General features: G+C 42.8%; 1 protein-coding gene across 2 annotated transcripts in view; it reads right to left on the reverse strand.

Annotated features, from left to right (window-relative positions):
- uba5 (ubiquitin-like modifier activating enzyme 5) overlaps window positions 1-19,483 on the reverse strand; it is a 101,770-nt gene that overhangs the window by 50,176 nt on the left and 32,111 nt on the right. Inside the window, exon 4 of one of the 2 annotated variants that reach the window (XM_062520994.1) lies at window positions 5,521-5,610. The exons of the other annotated variant lie outside the window; for it this stretch is intronic. Coding sequence (XP_062376978.1) covers window positions 5,521-5,610 — 90 coding nt within the window. The remainder of the gene's footprint in view (window positions 1-5,520; window positions 5,611-19,483) is intronic. 2 annotated transcript variants of the gene reach the window in all.

The raw sequence follows: 19,483 nt of genomic DNA on the forward strand, positions 1-19,483 counted from the left end.
CCATAGGCCATTGAATGCTGGGCGTGTCCAAAAATACCACATTTTCAAAAAAACATTTTGAAAAAATGAGGCAGAACACCATCGCAATTTTTTGATGTGTTAAGAATAAACATCTAATCTTTCCAAAAAAATGTTTCATGTTGGTAGATGCTGTCATTTTTTTGCAATAGCATGTCAAAAATGGCACAAAATGGGTTTCATAAATTTTCAAGTTTCAATATCTTCCACACGGTTCACCACATCAGGACAGTTTTTTAGCACAATATACAGAGCATACATTGGAAGGTCTGTATTCAATATCAAGATTCTAGCTCAAACATGAAGCTTTCCACAGGCCTTCAAAAATGCTGCCACAGAGCAAAGAGTACAATTTTCAACCAAATTCAAGCACCACAAATACTTTGATATACCCAAGAAACACCCTTGGAAGTCCATATTCCTCAAGTCATGGTAGTGGATTTTAAGCCTGGAAAGTTTGAATGAGCTAGCTTAAACACTTTTATAGTATTAGCAATTTGAAAACGGCTCTTCAGAAAACGCTGCTTAAAAATGAAGGGGGGGAGTAGTTGCTAAAACATGTTTTGTGACAAAACTGATGGGAGTAGAAAGCCAATATTTGGGCCTACACCTATTAAGAAGTGTGTGAACAACCTTGATTTTTTCAGACAAATCTGTGACGGTCGAGTGGGGACATTTGTACGTTTGGTATGGAATGACCCATAGGCTACAATTAAGTGGTGGCGTTCATTGAATGCATACGTGTGTGCGTTTGCGTGACAGAAACTGAAACTACACGATAACGTAACGTTGGAAGCAAAGCTCCGCTTCAACCTGTCGGAAGGCTATTTAATTATTTAACATTTAATAGAACAACGTGGATTCTCGCAACTTCCATAAAAACAGAGAAGAGACTGTAGGCCTACAATACATTATTTAGCATTGAGTATTGCTTAGTCAAATTTGAATATAACATGGTCAGAAGATTGTAGCCAGTCTTTCATTTAAAGATCTCCAGATTTACGCCTATCTGCATGGCCGATTACCATAGACAAACGTTGGTATTGTGTTTCCTGAATCCTTACATTCAGGCATTCAAATGAAATTTCATTATAAACCATATCAATTTGTTCTCCATTTGCCTACCAGAGTATGATGCTTGCATGAGGGAAACATCCCAAAACAACAGCACCCATATAGTTGCTGTTGTTTTCAGAAGTATCTCATGCAACCATGCAAAGGCAATGAACTATTAAAATTATATCTTATAGTAAAGCATGCCTCTGATGTGCATATGTGCATGTGCATAGTTTTCACAAACTTCTTGTGAACAATTTTGACACTTTAAAACATCAGTTCTAGTCAGGTGATAAGAATTAGAAGGCTAGTTGTATTCTCTGCAAAGCAGGGTCTTCAGGAGTTTTCGAAGATGGAGAGGGATGTCCCTGCTCTAGTAGGAACTGGTAGCTCGTTCTTTTAAATAGTATGTTTAGCAGCCAGAATTTCAAAATGTTCATGCTCTATGTTTTGTCCAAATTATGTCTGTCTATCGTCCTTGCACTTGGAGAAAACGGGAATGTTTCATTTGTCCCGTGTTTCAATCGTCCCGGTTGTACCTACTCATTGAATCAAAAGCTTTACTTGAAGCCTAACAACCTAAAACATACCAGAAAATTGTGTCTAGCTCATCATTTTCTGTCTGGGGGAGAGCCCCTAGACCCCCCACTGACCTGTCCCACCCACTCTCAAAAAGCCTCCAATGCATTGACATCTTTTTGTCTTTTTTTTTTTTTACTATAGATATCGTGATAATATCGTTATCGTGATATTTTTTGACATGATAATCGTATTGTGAAATTTTGATATCGCGACACCCCTAGTACAAACTGCATTGCTATTATTTTCACGTTTGTTTGTTAGCAAGCTAGTCGTTTCACCTATAGGGACTTGCCAGCCAGGCGATCATTTAAAGCTTTCGGTATCATTCACAAATTAAAAACTTTTGTTAACAGCTCATTGTACATTCCTATTAGGACAATCACACACCTGGAAACACTTCGAAGAATATACTAGCTCATCCTGTTCAGGGTTCATACGTTTTTAAAAAACCTGGAAAAGTTATGGAATTTGAAAATGCCAATTTCCAGGCCTGGAAAACAAAAACACCCCAAAAGTTTTGGAAAAGTCATGGAAATTTGCTTCATCCAATTCAACTCAGAAATATATCTCATTTGGGCAGGTCATGTCTCACACTTGCGTCACAACCGATTGGTAAATTTTTACGTTTTGAGAGGATTCCTTCTAGGTAACCATCCCGTTATCTCACGCTTCATATCTATTATTAATGTAGCACTAGTTGATTTGAGGTTTTGAGAAATAGACATGGAAATTTGTGAAGAAATCATGGAAAAGTCATGGAAAAGTCATGGAAATTCTCTGGTGGAAATGTGTATGAACCCTGTGTAATATGTGTAGCCTACATAATATCCTACTGTAAGCTAACGTTACATTTGCTAGATATCCTGTTGCTGCATCATCGTTGATTGGCGCTGTTTGAGATTGTATTCCGTATTCCAATGGTGTCTAGGTCTATAGCCTATGGCCTACTTTTAACCTGCATTAGTGTAGATATGAAGGCTATGTAAGCTATCCTACCCGTTCTATGTCTATGATCCTACCAGTCGTTTCACTGTAGGCTACTAAAGTCAGCTCTTGCAACTCGTTTGAAGTTGGCAACTTCATTTCAGTCTTTTAAATTCTAATAAATGAAGAGTTATTTTCCAAAATATAGCCTATATCCACAATGTTGATGCATTTTCATAAATCACTTTTTAAATGTGACTTTCCAAGTAATTTCAGTGGAATTGTAATTGGGTAATTGTTATTTATCTATTCTTCTGTGTAGTCTAGTTGTCTTTTTAACTATAGGCCTAATACAATGTTTTACACAGTCAGCAACCTTTTTGCATTTACATGCAATGGTAATGAAACGGAGATTTGTTCTATTATTTTTCACATTTGTGAACTTTATACTTTTTGAGATATTTACAATAAAAGAGTTAAAAAAAATCCCATAGACTTAACGTTGAGACGCTTTGGCGGCAGAAATGGATTGTTACGTAGTGCTCATTAAGCTACAGCTGTAGCAAAGAATCCTTCATCCTCCATCTGCTCCGCTTTAACCCTCTCTGGCTGTAAACACTAGTGACTAGAAGAAGCAATCTAACGTTGATACCATGCCACGGAACGTTATCGTCTTCGTCTTGTCTCCTGCAGGAGCCCACTCCTATCTTGCTTCGTTACAGTAACCGGTTAGCTCTAGGTGACGTTGGGAACACCTAATAGTTAGACCATAGTTAGACAATCAAACCCTAACGTAAGCACTATATTTAGCTAACGACAATCAAATTTAACGTTAGCTTATAGCCACGCCAGTCTTAACTCAGCGTCCAACCTGATAGACATGCCAGTTGTACCATTTAGGTTTAAGCCTTCTTCTCACAGTCGTTTGTACAGTACAAGCTACATTGTTATCATTCTCATCATTGCCATCATGTTTGTTGTTAGCAAGCTAGCTCACGTTATATTTGCTATATCATTTCCTCAGCCTACCTGTTGCTGCATAGCATCATTCATTTCACTGTAGGTGAACTTCAGTAGGCCTAAACAAAGTGTCAGCGCTTGCAACTCGTTTGAAGTTGGCAACTTTATTTCAGTCTATTATTTTAATAAATGAAGAGTTATTTTCCAAAATACTATCCACAATTTTAATGCATTTTCATGAATCACTTTTTAAATGTGGGTTTCCAAGTAATTTCAGTGGAACTGTAATTGGGTTATTGTTATTCATCTATTCTTATTGTGTCATACAGTATGTTGTCTTTTTAACTAATACAATGTTTTACACAGCAACCTTTTTACATTTACATGCAATGGTAATTCCTTCCATGGAATTACATTTTCTAGTTATTATTATTATTATTTAAAGAGGAGGTTGTCTTGTGCTAGTCATTATTGTATTCAATCTAGCCATTTCTTAGTTACATGTCACATACAGTACTTGTACTCTTTCAAAACATTAACAGGTTAATGCAGTGTTTCCCACACATAGACAAATTTGTGGCGGTGCGCCACAGATTCAGCACTGGCCGCCACATATTGCGTTTCGTTATTTTATTTATTTATTTATTTTGCGCTATTGAAACGCTCTTGAAAAACGCGCAGCATTCGTTAAGCTGAATTTCCTTTCCTTGCGCTTCCTCTCTGTCACTCACGCGTCTGTCTCTCATACACACATACAGGCACACACACAGCCCATCCCCTCCGTGCACACCGCGTCTATCTCCATGAAAACCAACAAGGTCATCCCTGGAAGCGTGATCGGTGGTCGCACTGATGAACCTGACGCTGCTCGGGTAGAAGCATAAAGTTCTCCCGCAACTTTTGTAGACTATGCGTGCAACTAAATTACCAAACAGTAGAAGTAAACTCATTCGCCCTTGGCCGGCTCTCGTGCGCGCTCAATGGACACCCGCCATCGACATGCATATTTAATCCAAATAAAACATTCACAATCGTGAACGCATTGACGCACAGAACTAGCTAAATTACTGTCAAATTCGGTTAGCATCATTAGTAGGCTATGCTGCAGGCATTTGATTAAAACTCTTGCATTCAAGTTGACTGACCATCTCAATACCAATATGTTCAACTCCAAGACTTAAAAGGGTCTGTCCCAAGGAGAAAAAGTATTAGCTTACCTTGAAACTTAAACACATGTGGGGAAACTGAACAGTCCAACCAGTAAAGTATGATGAGCTTAGTCTGCTACTTTGTTTACAATATTTTGAGGCTTCAACCAGACAGCTGAATTTAAGAAGTGGAGTTGTAATATGAATAGTAGGCTATAATCTGCATAAAGTTTGCTGAAATGTCAGTATATAGAATGTAAATAATTACATAATGTGTGTGTTTCAAATAAAGACAAGCTTTACATCTTGTTAAAAACATAATTTACATTATATGAAAGGAGAGCGATAAAAAGGCGATGCAATGAAAATATGGGTCATCTTGTCATAATTATCAGTGTGAACACACTGATGCAATCAAATTAGGCATTGTTCAAATGAACGCAAATTGGAACACAGTTCGTGACTGAAAGGGGTTTGCCATTTATAGGGTATGCAGTACAACAAAATTGGCAGTTATTGCCATATCATTTTAACATAAATGTACTCATGAAGAGTATGCAGCAGTTGATGCATGTGTAGGATTGTGCTGATACAGAGCCGAACAGAAGAATCTCTCAAATTAATTGAATTCAGATGGAAAAAATAAATAATAATAATACTAAAATACTAACACCATTTATTTGCAAATATTTATAGAATAAATGGTGGCAAAGATAAATAAAAGATGATGCATGCAACAAGAATCATGCATCAACGGTATAATGTTATCAGAGTGAGGAGAAACTACAAGGCTACAAGCCTAATATACAAGGCTTTAATTTATTTTCCTTACCTTTCCAATGCCACACCTTGTTAGCATTTCAGCAGTGACACTACCGACACCTCCAACTCCGACCACAGCAACAGCATACGAGCGTATTTTCTGGTGAAAAAATGTAAACTACTGCATGAAACAATCCTGGCCCACCTCACATTACCCGACACATTTTTCTTTGGCCACTATCTCTATGCCATCATTAAATATATGTGGTCCATAGAATGTAATTTCTGTATTATTCAACGGACCTCTGATACTGGACCCAAACCATTTCAGTTTTATACATGTAGAGACACAATGCAAAAACTGCTTATCTAGTAAAATCTAACTAAGCGTCAAGCTAGCAATAGTTAAAACAATCTACAGTTGAACTTAGGAGGAATAACAGTGAAAACTCTGTGTTGAAGACAACAACAAAAACTAGAAAACAATTCCAAGGAATTACCAGTGCATAAAAATATTATTTAAAATACAGCTGCAAGCGGCGATGGCGGGCCCGAGCACCTGCGGTGCGGACCCGTGACATTTCGGAATCTAAGAAAGCAACAAGTACATCAGGGCTATTCAATTAGTTTGTAATAGGGGCCAGTTCATGAAAAGTATCACAACTGAGGGGCCGGAGAAATACCGCTTGAAATATGAGTAATTACGTACAAATGTAGATACAATAAACTACAACAGCACAAATATGGGTGTTCAAATGTTGCATTTTGTAAATGCATAATATCAGAGCCCGTCCCTTATTAGACATTCTCTGATAATATCGTTTTTTGGTGGTTATTTGTGTTTTGGGAATATTTCTGCCACAGGCCCAGACTACCACAGTGGTAGGCCAACATTGGGAAGGTGACACTGGATCTATATTGCTAATATGTTGCATTTTGTAAAAGCATAATTATTTTGTGGTTATTTTGTTGTATTTGTGTTTTGGGAATATTTCTGCCACAGGCCCAGACTACCACAGTGGTAGGCATTGGGAAGGTGACACTGGATCTGCATTGCTATGGCTAATATGAAATCTGTGATAACATTAACAGCAATGGAATCTGAGCTTTGCGCAGTAACTGCTAGGTCCATACAATTTCCAATGGGCACAAACAGGTTTCAAACAGTGTTTAAATGAATTAAATGTGCGTAATCGGTCGCATATGTAACTCTTCTCAACATACATTTAACGTTCCCACCATTTAAATTGGATGAACGTGTTCACAGATCAATGTTACTTACAGTGGACTTGACATCAAGGCGATGGATGTGTATTAGTTTCACACTGAAACTATTTCCATGGTGCAACCCGTTAAAATGTTAGTAGCTTATAATACTCCAACGTAGTGGCAATTTACGTTGAAACTAAGCTAAGATGGAACTTATGTTCAACTCGGTCAAAACGTTACGTGCAATTGGCTGAGGTGCAGTGGCTGCAGGACTTCAGAGCGAGTGAGAGCATGCAACAGAACTGATGCCACCAAAGTTTAACTTTTAAACCGACTCCTATTTGCTCCAATAGCTACATTACGAGTGGCGAATGTTTTCGCGAGGATCTGCTTGACTGGAGAGGCACACTACCGGTGAGATTTCATGCACCGAAAATGCTTCATGCTTTGAGGAAAAAAGCTTGGATTTGGCGCACGTCAACATGTTGGTGACGCTGCGTAAAAACGAAGCAAGGCACCTCTTTGTATAATATCCAGTAACAAAGTAGCCTACAGCGGCAACGCACCACACAGAACATTATTTCTAGGCGCTACTCGCAGTGTAGCCTATCACTGCACCTCCATTAGCGTGTTTTCCACCAGCTATTTACGTCTCTACCGATCATGAAGATTTGCTCATATATAACATCAGCCAACACTTCAAGGGCCACTACAAAGTATCTCGGGGGCCGGATCCGGCCCGCGGGCCGCTAATTGAAGAGCCCTGAAGTACATGTTGGTGGGCATGTTCATGAGCAACACACATGCCCACCAAATTTGGTTAATTTTCATCAATGTATGTGTCAACCACAACAGACAACAGGCTAGGTGGCGCTATAGAGTCCCTAAGCCACACCCTAGGCCAGAGCTCTGTCTCTGACTAGCGGCAGCAATAGGCGCGTTCAAGATGGATGCGCAGCACAAAAACTGCGCAGCACAAGATGCACGTGGTTAAAAATCTGTCCACGATGGTCTAGATGGGTGTGTTTTCGACTCGGCAGTCGGTATCACATGGCCTCAACTTATCTTGTAACTTGTAACAATTTGAGTTATGATTATGATTATGAATTTTGCACATCACGTATTTTGAAACACTCCTCCTAGACGGTTTATCGAAATCATGTCATACAAGCACTAAAATGATCTTGAGGGGTTGCCCGAGAGGAATTGCGACCAGATTTTTGAATTTTTGAAGTATATTGAAATGGCGAAGGTTTGAATTATGGCGTTTTATTAAGAAACGGGAAATTGGTGTTATAGGCAGAAAAAAGGTTATGAATTGGATGTAATTTGGCAGCTACATGTGGAATTGCTTCTGCTGGTCAGAGACAGAGCTCTGGCCTATGGTGTGGCTTTGGGACTCTATAACGCCACCTAGCAACATGTTATCTGTTGTGGTTGACACAAGCATTCATGAAAATGAACCAAATTTGGTGGACTTGTGTGTTACTGCTATTACTAGTCAGAGACAGAGCTTTGGCCTAGGGTGTGGCTTAGGAATTCTATAGCGCCACCTAGCACATTATCTGTTGTGGTTGACACATACATTGATGAAAATGAACAAAATTTGGTGTGCTTGTGTGTTATTGCTATCGCTAGTCAGAGACAGAGCTCTGGCCTAAGGTGTGGCTTCGGGACTCTATAGCGCCACCTAGCAGCATGTTATCTGTTGTGGTTGACACAAACATTCACGAAAATGAACCAAATTTGGTGGACTTGTGTGTTATTGCTATGGCTAGTCAGAGACAGAGCTTTGGCCTAGGGTGTGGCGTAGGGACTCTATAACGCCACCTAGCGCATTGTCTGTTGTGGTTGACACAAACATTCACAAAAATGAACCAAGTGTGTTTTGCTATAGCTATTCAGAGACAGAGCTCTGGCCGAGGGTGTGGCTTAGGGACACTATAGCGCCACCTAGTGTGTTACCTATTGTGGTTGACATATACATTCACAAAAATGAATCAAATTTGGTGAGCTTGTGTGTTATTACTGCCGCAAGTCAGAAACAGAGCTCTGGCCTAGGGTGTGGCTCAGGGACTCTATAGCGCCACCTAGCGCATTGTCTGTTGTGGTTGATACATTCACCAAAATTAACCACATTTGGTGGGCATGTTTGTTATTGCTACCGCTAGGCAGAGACAGAGCTCTGGCCGAAGGTGTGGCTTAGGGACTCTATAGCACCACCTATTGTGTTACCTGTTGTGGTTGACATGTACATGCACGAAAATTAATCAAATTTGGTGAGATTGTTTGTTTTAACTGCCGCTTGTCAGAAACAGAGCTCTGGCCTAGGGTGTGGCTCAGGGACTCTATAGCGCCACCTAGAGCATTGTCTGTTGTGGTTGATACATTCACCAAAATTAACCACATTTGGTGGGCATGTTTGTTATTGCTACCACTAGGCAGGGATAGAGCTCTGGCCTAGGGTGCGGCTTAGGGACTCTATAGCGCCACCTAGCATGTTGTCTATTATGGTTGACACATACATTCACGACAATTAGGTAGGCTTGTGTGTTATTCCTGCCGCTAGTCAGAGACAGAGCTCTGGCCTAGGGTGTGGTTAAGGGACTCTACAGCGCCACCTAGCCTATTGTCTGTTGTGGTTGACACATACATTGATGAAAATTAACCAAATTTGGTGGGCATGTGTGTTGCTCATGCACATGCCCACCAACAAGTAGGTGTTGCTTTGTTAGATTCCAAAATGTCACGGGTCCGCACCGTAGGTGCTCGGGCCCGCCATCGCCGCTTGCGGCTATATTTACTTTTTACTACTGCACTGTCTACCTGTTTACATTGATTGACTACATTGCACTGTCTACCTGTTTACATTGACTACATTGCATTGTTTATCAGTTTACATTTACTCCTACACTGTTTCACCCTTGCACCGCTTACACCCAATACTGTATTGTATATATGTCTGCACAACTGCTTCTTTGCACTTCTGGTTGGATGTCAACTGCATTTCATTGGCACTGTTCTCTGCCATAAAGTTGAATCTAATCTAATCGGCCTCCAACATATCATCATGGTCGTCATAAAACACAATATCCAGTGGGATAAATACTTTTTATAGACACTATCGTACTATGTCGTATCAATTATTTATATAATCTGTTGATGTAGAAGAAAACTGTTTTAATGATTGCTTGTATGCAAGTGTATGCTAAAATGACAATAAACAATCATGCTTCTTGAAATGTGTCCATTGGGTTTTTTTATAGATCATTTTACAAATTTTTGACAAAATGTTTCACTCAACTGAATGCTTCCCTTTTCCAATCAACTCTTATTTCAAAGGCTTGGCTACCAAGTCAGTACAGGTATCATGTCTGCTACATTGATGATACTACTGAGTCATTGGGAGACCATGTATCATTCGATGCTACTGTACAACTCAATGTTGGCACTCCTGAACATGCCCAGGAGTGACTAACTAAGCTCAAGGTGTCATCGGGGGTGACATGGAGGGTCGATGTCACTCGACCTAGGCTGGGACGCCGTGTGCTTTTAAAGGTAAGAGTCAAAAAGAATCTAAAAGTAAATTGCCATAAAGCCTTCCTCTACAGTTTTTGCCCGTTGCTTGAACACTATTGACCCATGCTCAGACTAAAGAAACAGAACTTGAAACTTTGTTGACCATACCTCAAACGCGAATCAATACCTTAAACAAAAGTGCTGCTTTGCACTAGTTGCAATTCTGCAACACACCTGCTCCTTCACGCAACACACTTGGTCCTGCATACTACACTCTATTTCATACATAAGACACTTTATCTAAATGAAATCTCAGGGTGCTGTGTGGAAAACACACGTATTCAAAATACAAAACACATCGGGTAATTGTGGGCAGTGCAGCAATGTGCAATGAACAATATTGGAGGTACATTTTCTGAAAATGTACCTCCTGAAAATGTGCCTTCTGAATAAACAGTCAAAATCAAAGGCTGCTGTGTTTTATATACAGTAGACTAGTGTGTTCCCCCTGATCGGAAAGTGTATGCATATGATTCAAGTGTGTGTCATTCTGTCATCAGAGTTACATTTTGACAAAGGATTGTTAAGTTTTGATAGCAGAGTTTAGGTACTGATAGTAGAGTTTCAATTTGGTATATTCCGCAGTGTTGTACCATGTTAACTTGTGTGTAGAGTTTTGGCACAATGAGCAAAGTTTTGCAAAATGTGTTCAAAAACTGTAATGTAACAGTTTTACATATTTGTTCAGGCAAGTTACAAGTGTCAGCATAGGGTGAACATAAAGGCCGCAAACAGCAGGAAAAACAGCTGTCCAGGAAAAATGCATGTCCTGTTGAAGTCTGCTAGCACAATGAGCAAGTGAGTGCATTGACCCAGTAATTCATGATGTTAGTGTGTCTCAGAAGCATATTCAGTAGTGCTTTCTTATATATATATGTCATAGGACCAAAGACCTGCACATGCCCGAATTCCCTTTTGAAGTCCGTATCTCAAACATGCATAACCACAACTTGTATGTTGCGGATGCTCTCCGTCACAGAGATGTGGGGGAAAGGTGCAGGAGACCCTAATAGGGCTTTTTGAAAATGGCCACAGCCCCACATCTGCACTTGCTGTGGTAAAACATGATCTCCAGATGGAGCATGGAGAGAGATTTTTGTATGCCTCTGCGAACAGGGAGATTTGTCCGGACCTCCCTTATGTACAAAGGTTGGTATAACATCTGGACACATTGTACTAAGTAGTAAGGCTCCTTGCAGTGACATGCAATGATGAGGTTGTGGGGGTCAGCGGTTAAAGCGTAAGTTTGGCGGAAAATGAAAATAAAGCTACATACTGAATGAAAATACATCAACTAAGCCGTGGAGGAAGTAATTTTCGCTCATCACGCAGTACAGAGCTAGCACTGGCAGGACCTACAGCCCAAAATCGCAAGCAGTGGGTTAGCATGGGGCTTTCAGCCATGCACTTTCAAAATCGCATTTTTAAACCACTAACATTGCTCAAAACAGCGGCAAACCTCGTCAGCAGCTTGCTCTAGGTGTAGGCTGTAAACTTTGGAATAGTCTGTATACACGTAGAATCAGTTCGAGACCGCAACCCAGTCTGAAGCACAGAAATGTCACGCGAGATCTCACACGAGAGCTCATGGACTTTCCTTCGTGAGGAACTGGAAGGGGTTAGTGTTCATAACAGTCTTCTTTTATAAACGTCGGGTTTGTGAGCCAAGTTGTTGGTGGTTCATTTTATGTGTAGACACCTAGAGCAAGCTTCTGACGAGGTTTGGCGCTGTTTTGAGCAATGTTAGTGGTTTAAAAATGCGATTTTGACTACCCGTAGGAATAGCTCCCATGCTTCCGTGTGAGATTTCGCGAGACATTTCTGTGATTCAGACGGGGTTGCGGTCTCAAATTGATTCCACGTGTATACAGACTATTCCAAAGTTTACAGACTGATTGGTGCTTCGTTTTATGTGTAGACACCTAGAGCAAGCTGCTGACGAGGTTTGCCGCTGTTTTGAGCAATGTTAGTGGTTTAAAAATGCGATTTTGAAAGCGCATGGCTGAAAGCCCAATGCTGACCCACTGTTTGCGATTTTGGGCTGTAGGTCCTGCCAGTGCTAGCTCTGTACTGTGTGATGAGCGAAAATTACTTCCTCCACGGCTTAGTTGATGTATTTTCATTCAGAAAATAGCTTTATTTTCATTTTCCGCCAAACTTACGCTTTAAAGGGATAGTTCGGGTTTTAAGACACAAAGTTATATGGGTTCCCTGTCAGCAACGTTGTGCATCAGCACTGACTTACCCCGCAACAGCGTCCTGTGAGCCGAGATCCAGCCGGTTTTTGAGAGTAAAAAGAAAGTAGTCCGGCAAGTTTCTGGGGTCACGAAAGTAAAGTGTTTTTCTTCTCAAAACCATATGCGTTCAAAAGAGTGATATATTTGCACCACAAAAACGTTGTCCAGGAAAAATTCAAACCTCTTAATCACTTACTTATTTTTCGCGATTCCTATCACTGCGCGCTACTGACAGCTGGACAACGTTTTGGTGGTGCAAATATATCACTCTGTTGAACGCATATGGTTTTGAGAAGAAAAACACTTTACTTTTGTGACCCCAGAAACTTGCCGGACTACTTTCTTCAGCATCAAAAACGATCAAAAACCGGCTGGATCTCGGCTCACAGGACGCTGTCGGGGGGTAAGTCAGTGCTGATGCACAACGTTGCTGACAGGGAACCCATATAACTTCGTGTCTTAAAACCCGAACTATCCCTTTAAGGTTTCGTAGGGTCACAAACAAATGCAATGTCTTAATTTGTGTTGTATGGCATTTGTAACCTTTATAGCGATTAACTGAGTTCAATAAAGAAGTTTAAACCCCTTTGGTGTTGAAAGCAGCTGAAATTCTGAAGTTACCGCACATAAAAAGAAGATTCCATTGATAGCAAAACTGCCTTTATTATATGTACTTACACCTTCAACCCTTATTGTTCAGACTACACTACTTATGTTACATTAACAATTAAAACATACTATTCTAATGTTCAATGAATGTCTTTTCTAGACTTTTTCACAAGGTGTGTAGGGCAGAGTATGGGGCACAAGTTGGCCCTACCATGTTGGAGGCTCTGCAGCGACGGGTTGAGAGCTATAATGACAAGTGTGAGGAGTCCTGTGCCATAATGGAAACGTCTTCCAAAGGCACTCCACTTGTCGTTATATGCTCTCCCCTTATGAAAAGAGTGCATCGATTGAAGCACAGTGGGGAGCTGTGCTTCATGGACTACTCGGGGAACATGGACCGGGAGAGCTGCAGAGTGAGTGGCATTCTCCTCTGCCAGTCAGAGGATGAGGAGACCGTTTTTGAAGGCCTGGAGCTTTTAAAAAGAATTGCCAGTGAAGGAGCATTTGCTGGCAGGGGACAGGCAGGACCCCAGGTCTTTGTGACCGATGACTGCCGAGCAGAGAGGGGAGCTCTGAGACGGGTCTACCCTGGTGCCACACTTCTCCTTTGCTCCTTCCATCTCCTCCAAGCTGTCTGGAGGTGGTTGTGGAGTAAGGAGAGTGGGATCGAGAAAGGGGACAGACAGACTCTGTTTTCGATGGTGAAAAACATGCTCTACTCGAGAAATGTGGAGGAGGTTGACACCATCTACACTCATGCGAGGGAACACCCGGTTGCAGTCAGGTTAGTGCTGAGACTCAGAGATCAGAGAGTTGATGTGATTAGATACTTTGAGTGTTGATATTTTCTTTGATATGCTTGTAATTCTTCTAATTCTTGTACTGTAAATGTAGTGATATGTTCTGTGTTTTTTTTTATTTTTTTAAAAACAATCAAAGGTATGAAAAATATAAGAGCTACATAAGCAAGCTCTACAACCGGAGGGAGTGTTGTGCCCTCAGCTACCGTGGCCATTTATTTACAAGAGGCCACAACACCAACAATTTTGCTGAGGCAGCAATGCGTGTCCTGAAGGACAACATTTTACAGCGGACCAAGGCCTTTAACTTGCCTCAGCTTTTCGACATTCTAACTTCACGGTTAGAGACGTACTACAACGGGAGGATTGTGGACGTTGCCCTTGGACGTTGGGAGTCTTTCAAGAGAAAGCTGTTTCTCCCCCTGTTGGCAGGCCAAATTACGGCCTTGCAAATTCAACAGGTAAAGGACATCATCAACGGCCAATGGTTGTTATCCTACACAGGAATGTTTGTTATGCATGTATGCATTAAAAAGTGTTGTGTTCTGTTGTGTTGTAGATTGAGGAGAAAAAAAATTACAGTGAGGGGGTCCACGGACACATATCATGTAGACATGGAGCTGGAGCTCTACTCATGCCTTATAGGGCAGACAGGTGCGCCTTGCAAACACCAGGCTGCAGTGGCCAAGACATTTAATTGTCTTTCCAAATACTTTCTCCCTTCAACAGCTGAGTCAAGGGCAGAGCTGTTAAAATTAACTTCAGGAGGTAAAGGCAATGATCATAACTGTTTTTTACTACTCTCACAGCTGCTATATGTTCAACATGTGTAAATTACACTGTAACTTACTGTACTGTAATCTTTTATAGAAGCAGTCTCCTTAGAGTTTTTGCTACCCCTGATGTTACCATCACAGTCACCCAAGGGTAAGTAATTGTGATTCAGACATCATATAGTCACCAAACATGTCTCTTGTGGAGGACATGTTTGACGACCTCAAGAGCCAAAGCCAGGACCCAACATTTGCTGCAGGGTTGATGGCAATGGCAAAGCAGTACCAACAGCTGAAGGCCAATCCCTCCAAACTGCTCTCAGCCCTGCACACCTTTGGGAAGACAGGCAGTCTGGCAAGCAGGAGAGCTGCCATGTTAAGATGAGCTGCCAGGCGTCAAGGCCCCATGATTGGCTGCCAGCCCACTTTTGTGGCGAGAAGAAAGGGGGGTACAGGCTCAAGGAGGCGCCAATCAGCTGGGCGCCCTAAGAGCCACAGCTTGAGCATGTCAGTGGCATCAAACATCTCTCATGCTAAAAAGCACTGATTAGTGCCCCCACCCTTCCAGAGGCAGGACATTGGTTTGACAGTGCCCCTCTGTCTCTCAACCTAGAGGCAGGACTCTACTCCCACCTCCCTAGAGGCAGGACTCTACCCCCCACCTTCCCACACCTCACCTCCCCAGAGGCAGGACTCTACCCCCACCTCCCTAGAGGCAGGACTCTACCCCCCACCTTCCCACACCTCACCTCCCCAGAGGCAGGACTCTACCCCCACCTCTCTAGAGGCAGGACTCTACCCCCCACCTTCCCACACCTCACCTCCCCAGAGGCAGGACTCTACCCCCACCTCCCTAGAGGCAGGACTCTACCTCCCACCTTCCCACACCTCACCTCCCTAGAGGCAGGACTCTACCCCCCACCTTCCCACACCTCACCTCCCCAGAGGCAGGACTCTACCCCCCACCTTCCCCAGAGGCAGGACTCCCGCATATTTTTTTCATTTCCCGCACCTTAATGATTCTAATGCGGTAGATTCCCGCACACCTAAGTGCCCATAATAAACTCTCCAGGCCACCGCGGCTCGTGAATGTCATTGAAGTGAATGGACAAAGGGAGGACGATCCAATGAACCAATCAGTGGAGCTGATTGTGTTGCTAATGTCCAATCAGAAATGCAGGTTAACTGTACATATCAGAAGTTGTCATGCCGCAGGAAAATCGAGCATGTGGATCGAAAATGAACTGAATTAACTTAATCATTTCAGTTGCTTAGTTGTTAATAAATCAAACATTTTATTGAGCATCCAACTTCGTGTCACTCACTGGACTTCCAAACAGGGTCAGAACGGCAGAAAGACGTATTCGAAACTTCAATGGTAGCAGGCAGCTAGCTAGGGTAAGTCAGTTAACTTAGCAAAGGAGAGAGCAATGAAATTATATGTTGCCTCTTACCTAGCAAATGAACGAACATCTGAACGAAGACATTTCTGTAACTATTTCGGTCTAATTTAGTTGAAAACGAATTTAAGTAATTTTAACAAGATTAACTAACAAGGTTTGAATTGTAACTAGCTGAACGTCATGTTGCTGTTTTACACACTATCAAGCTTTCATGAAAACGTGAGCCTCCATACTGTATTAGGGGCTGTTGTCTTTTATTTTTTAGACTAGCCTACATGTCATGTCTCCGTCTGTTATTGTTTTGGGTTAGATCATGATTGTACAACTGGTTTGGGGGCATCAAAGTAGAGCCTGAATCCTTTGCTTTAGAAGTTTGACACTTCTACCCAGCTGCTAACAAACGGCTAAAAACGTTCTACTCAGAAACTCCAGGACCCATATAAAAATAAAAGTCGTAGCACATTTTCAGTGCATGCATTATGTCTTGCAGTAGAGGGGTATAAAACAGCACAGGGTACTAAAAGTATACTAACAAGCTGGGGTACAAATAATTTTATTTATTAATTCCAGTTTGCTTACTTTGGCATTACATCATATCCATAACCATAATGTGGGTTTAACATCTTCCCTCTCTGAGAGACCACCCCCGCGCGCACACCTTCCTCAGTTAATTCTAAAACCACCAAATTCCGTGAGTTCAACATTGGGATTGGGCCATTGAATATTTCCAGTTACGACCCCCGGAGCCACCGCTATTGTTTTCTGATTCTTTTTGTTACTCCCGCCTCTGCATTAACCCCTGATGTTAATGCTTTGTACAACCCCCTTTTGCTAATAAAACAGCATCTAATCTTGTCTTATAATGTTTCACAAGATTAGAGAAAACAGGAAGAGGGATCTTCAACCATTCCTCTTTGCACAAAATCTCCAAATCATCCAACGACCTGGGTTCTCTCCTCTGCACTCTCCTCTTCAACTCACCCCACAGGTTTTCAATGGGGTTGAGGTCTGGGAACTGAGATGGCCATGGTAGGAGCTTGATACGGTGTCTGGTGAACCATTTCTGTGTAGACTTGGCCATATGTTTAGGGTCATTATCTTGCTGAAAGACCCAGTGATCTTCAGCTTTCGGGCAGAGGCCACCAGATTTTGATTTAAAATGTCCTGGTATTTCAAAGCATTCATCATGCCATGCACCCTAACAAGGTTCCCAGGCCCTTTGGAAGAGAAACAGGCCCACAGCATCACCAATCCTCCCCCATACTTCACAGTGGGCATGAGGTGCTGTTTCGTTACACCAGACCCACTTAGAGTGTTTGTTGCCAAAAAGCTCTAACTTTGTCTCATCTGACCAAAGCACACGGTCCCAGTTGAAGGCCCAGTACCACTCCAGACGTTTGTGCTTATGATTTTGAGTGAGAAAGGTTTTTTTCCCTGCATGCCTCCCAAACAACTTGTTGGCATGTAGATAGCGCCTGATTGTTGTTTTGGAGACTTTGTGACCCCAAGATGCAACCATTTGATGCAATTCTGCATGCGCAAGAGCTGCGCAAGTGGAAAGCTGCTAGGCGACGGCTCGAGAGGCTTTACAAAAGATCTGGTCTCACTGTCCATCGCGAAGCCTACAGACACCATATCAAGAGCTACAAAGAGACTCTCTCCCGGACAAAAACGCTCTACTACTGCACACTTATCAATAACCAACAAAGGCATCCGAAAATGCTTTTCTCTACCATCAACCGCCTTCTAGACCCCCCCAGACACCCCACAACCCTCTGATGCTGCCGACCTCTGCTCCAGGTTCCTGGACTTTTTCCATCAAAAAGTGGACTCCATCCACCAGCAGCTCCAGATGTCTACCACCTCCCAGCTGGCCACACTAGAGCGTCAGGATATGAATCATCCATCTGCCTGCCCACCATGTCACAGCTTTTCCACCTTCTCCCTGGCAGATGCTGACCAAGTCCTCAACCTTGTTTCCAAAGCCAGGCCCTCAACTAGTAGCCTGGATCCACTGCCCACGACCTTAGTGAAGGCCTGTCTCCCCACCCTCTGCCCATTGGTGGAGACTATCATTAACACCTCACTCAGCACTGGCGTAGTCCCCCAAGTTTCAAGTTGGCGGCTGTTATACCAACAATCAAAAAGCCTGGTTTGGACCCAGATGACCCCAACAACTACAGCCCGATCTCCAACCTTCCATTCTTGAGTAAGATCCTGGAGAAAGCAGCTCCAACACCACATGTCCCACCATGAGCTTTTTGAACCACTCCAATCTGGCTTCCGACCCCATCATAGCACAGAGACTGCGCTCATCAAGATCACCAATGACCTTCTGATGGCTGCAGATAATGGCCTCGTCACCATCCTTGTCCTTCTGGACCTCTCTGCAGCCTTTGACACGGTCTCCCACACCATCCTCCTCTCCCGTCTCTCTGAACACATCGGCCTCACTGGCACGGCTCTCGCATGGTTTCAGTCCCACCTCTCAAATAGGAAACAATTCATCACTCTAAAAGGTTTCAAGTCCATCACAGCAGCAGTTAACCACGGTGTCCCCCAGGGGTCTGTCCTCGGCCCAATTCTCTTCACCATCTACATGCTCCCCCTTGGACAGATAATCCGTAAACATGGACTCAGCTTTCACTGCTATGCGGACGACACCCAGTTGTACATCAGCACGAAACCCTCTTCCCAGCTTCCACCCCTGCAACTCAACAACTGCCTGCAGGAAATTAAAAACTGGATGACCTCTAACCTCCTGAAACTAAACAGCAGCAAAACAGAGCTCATGGTGGTGGCTCCAGCACCACTGCTTAAGAAGGTTGGAGATCTTGCCCTGGTCATAGATGCCTGTTCCACCTCCCTATCACCAGAGGCGCGGAATCTGGGTGTTATCATCGACCCCACCCTCTCATTCCGGTCTTACATCAAGAACATCACCAAATCTGCCTTCTTCCACTTGCGCAACATCTCAAGACTCCGGCCATCACTATCCGACTCAGTTACTGAGACTGAGACTCATCCACTCATTCATCACCTCCCGCCTGGAGTACTGTAATGGTGTTCTGTCTGGGCTGCCTAGTAAGGCCCTTGACAGATTGCAGTACGTCCAGAACTCAGCTGCCAGGGTGCTAACTCACACCAAGCCCTGGCAGCACATCACCCCCATACTCAAGAAACTCCACTGGCTCCCTGTCAAAGCACGCATCACATACAAAATCCTCCTCCTCACGTACAAATCACTACACTCACTTGCACCCAAGTACATTACTGATCTCCTCCACCCCTACTCCCAATCACGGTCCCTGCGCTCCACAGGCAAGGATCTACTCACCATTCCCCGCACCAGACTAAAGACCATTGGTGATAGGGCCTTCTGTGTAACTGCCCCTACCCTATGGAACAACCTACCATCGCCCA

This window comes from Sardina pilchardus, chromosome 19, assembly GCF_963854185.1.
Source record: "Sardina pilchardus chromosome 19, fSarPil1.1, whole genome shotgun sequence".
NCBI lineage: Eukaryota > Metazoa > Chordata > Actinopteri > Clupeiformes > Clupeidae > Sardina > Sardina pilchardus.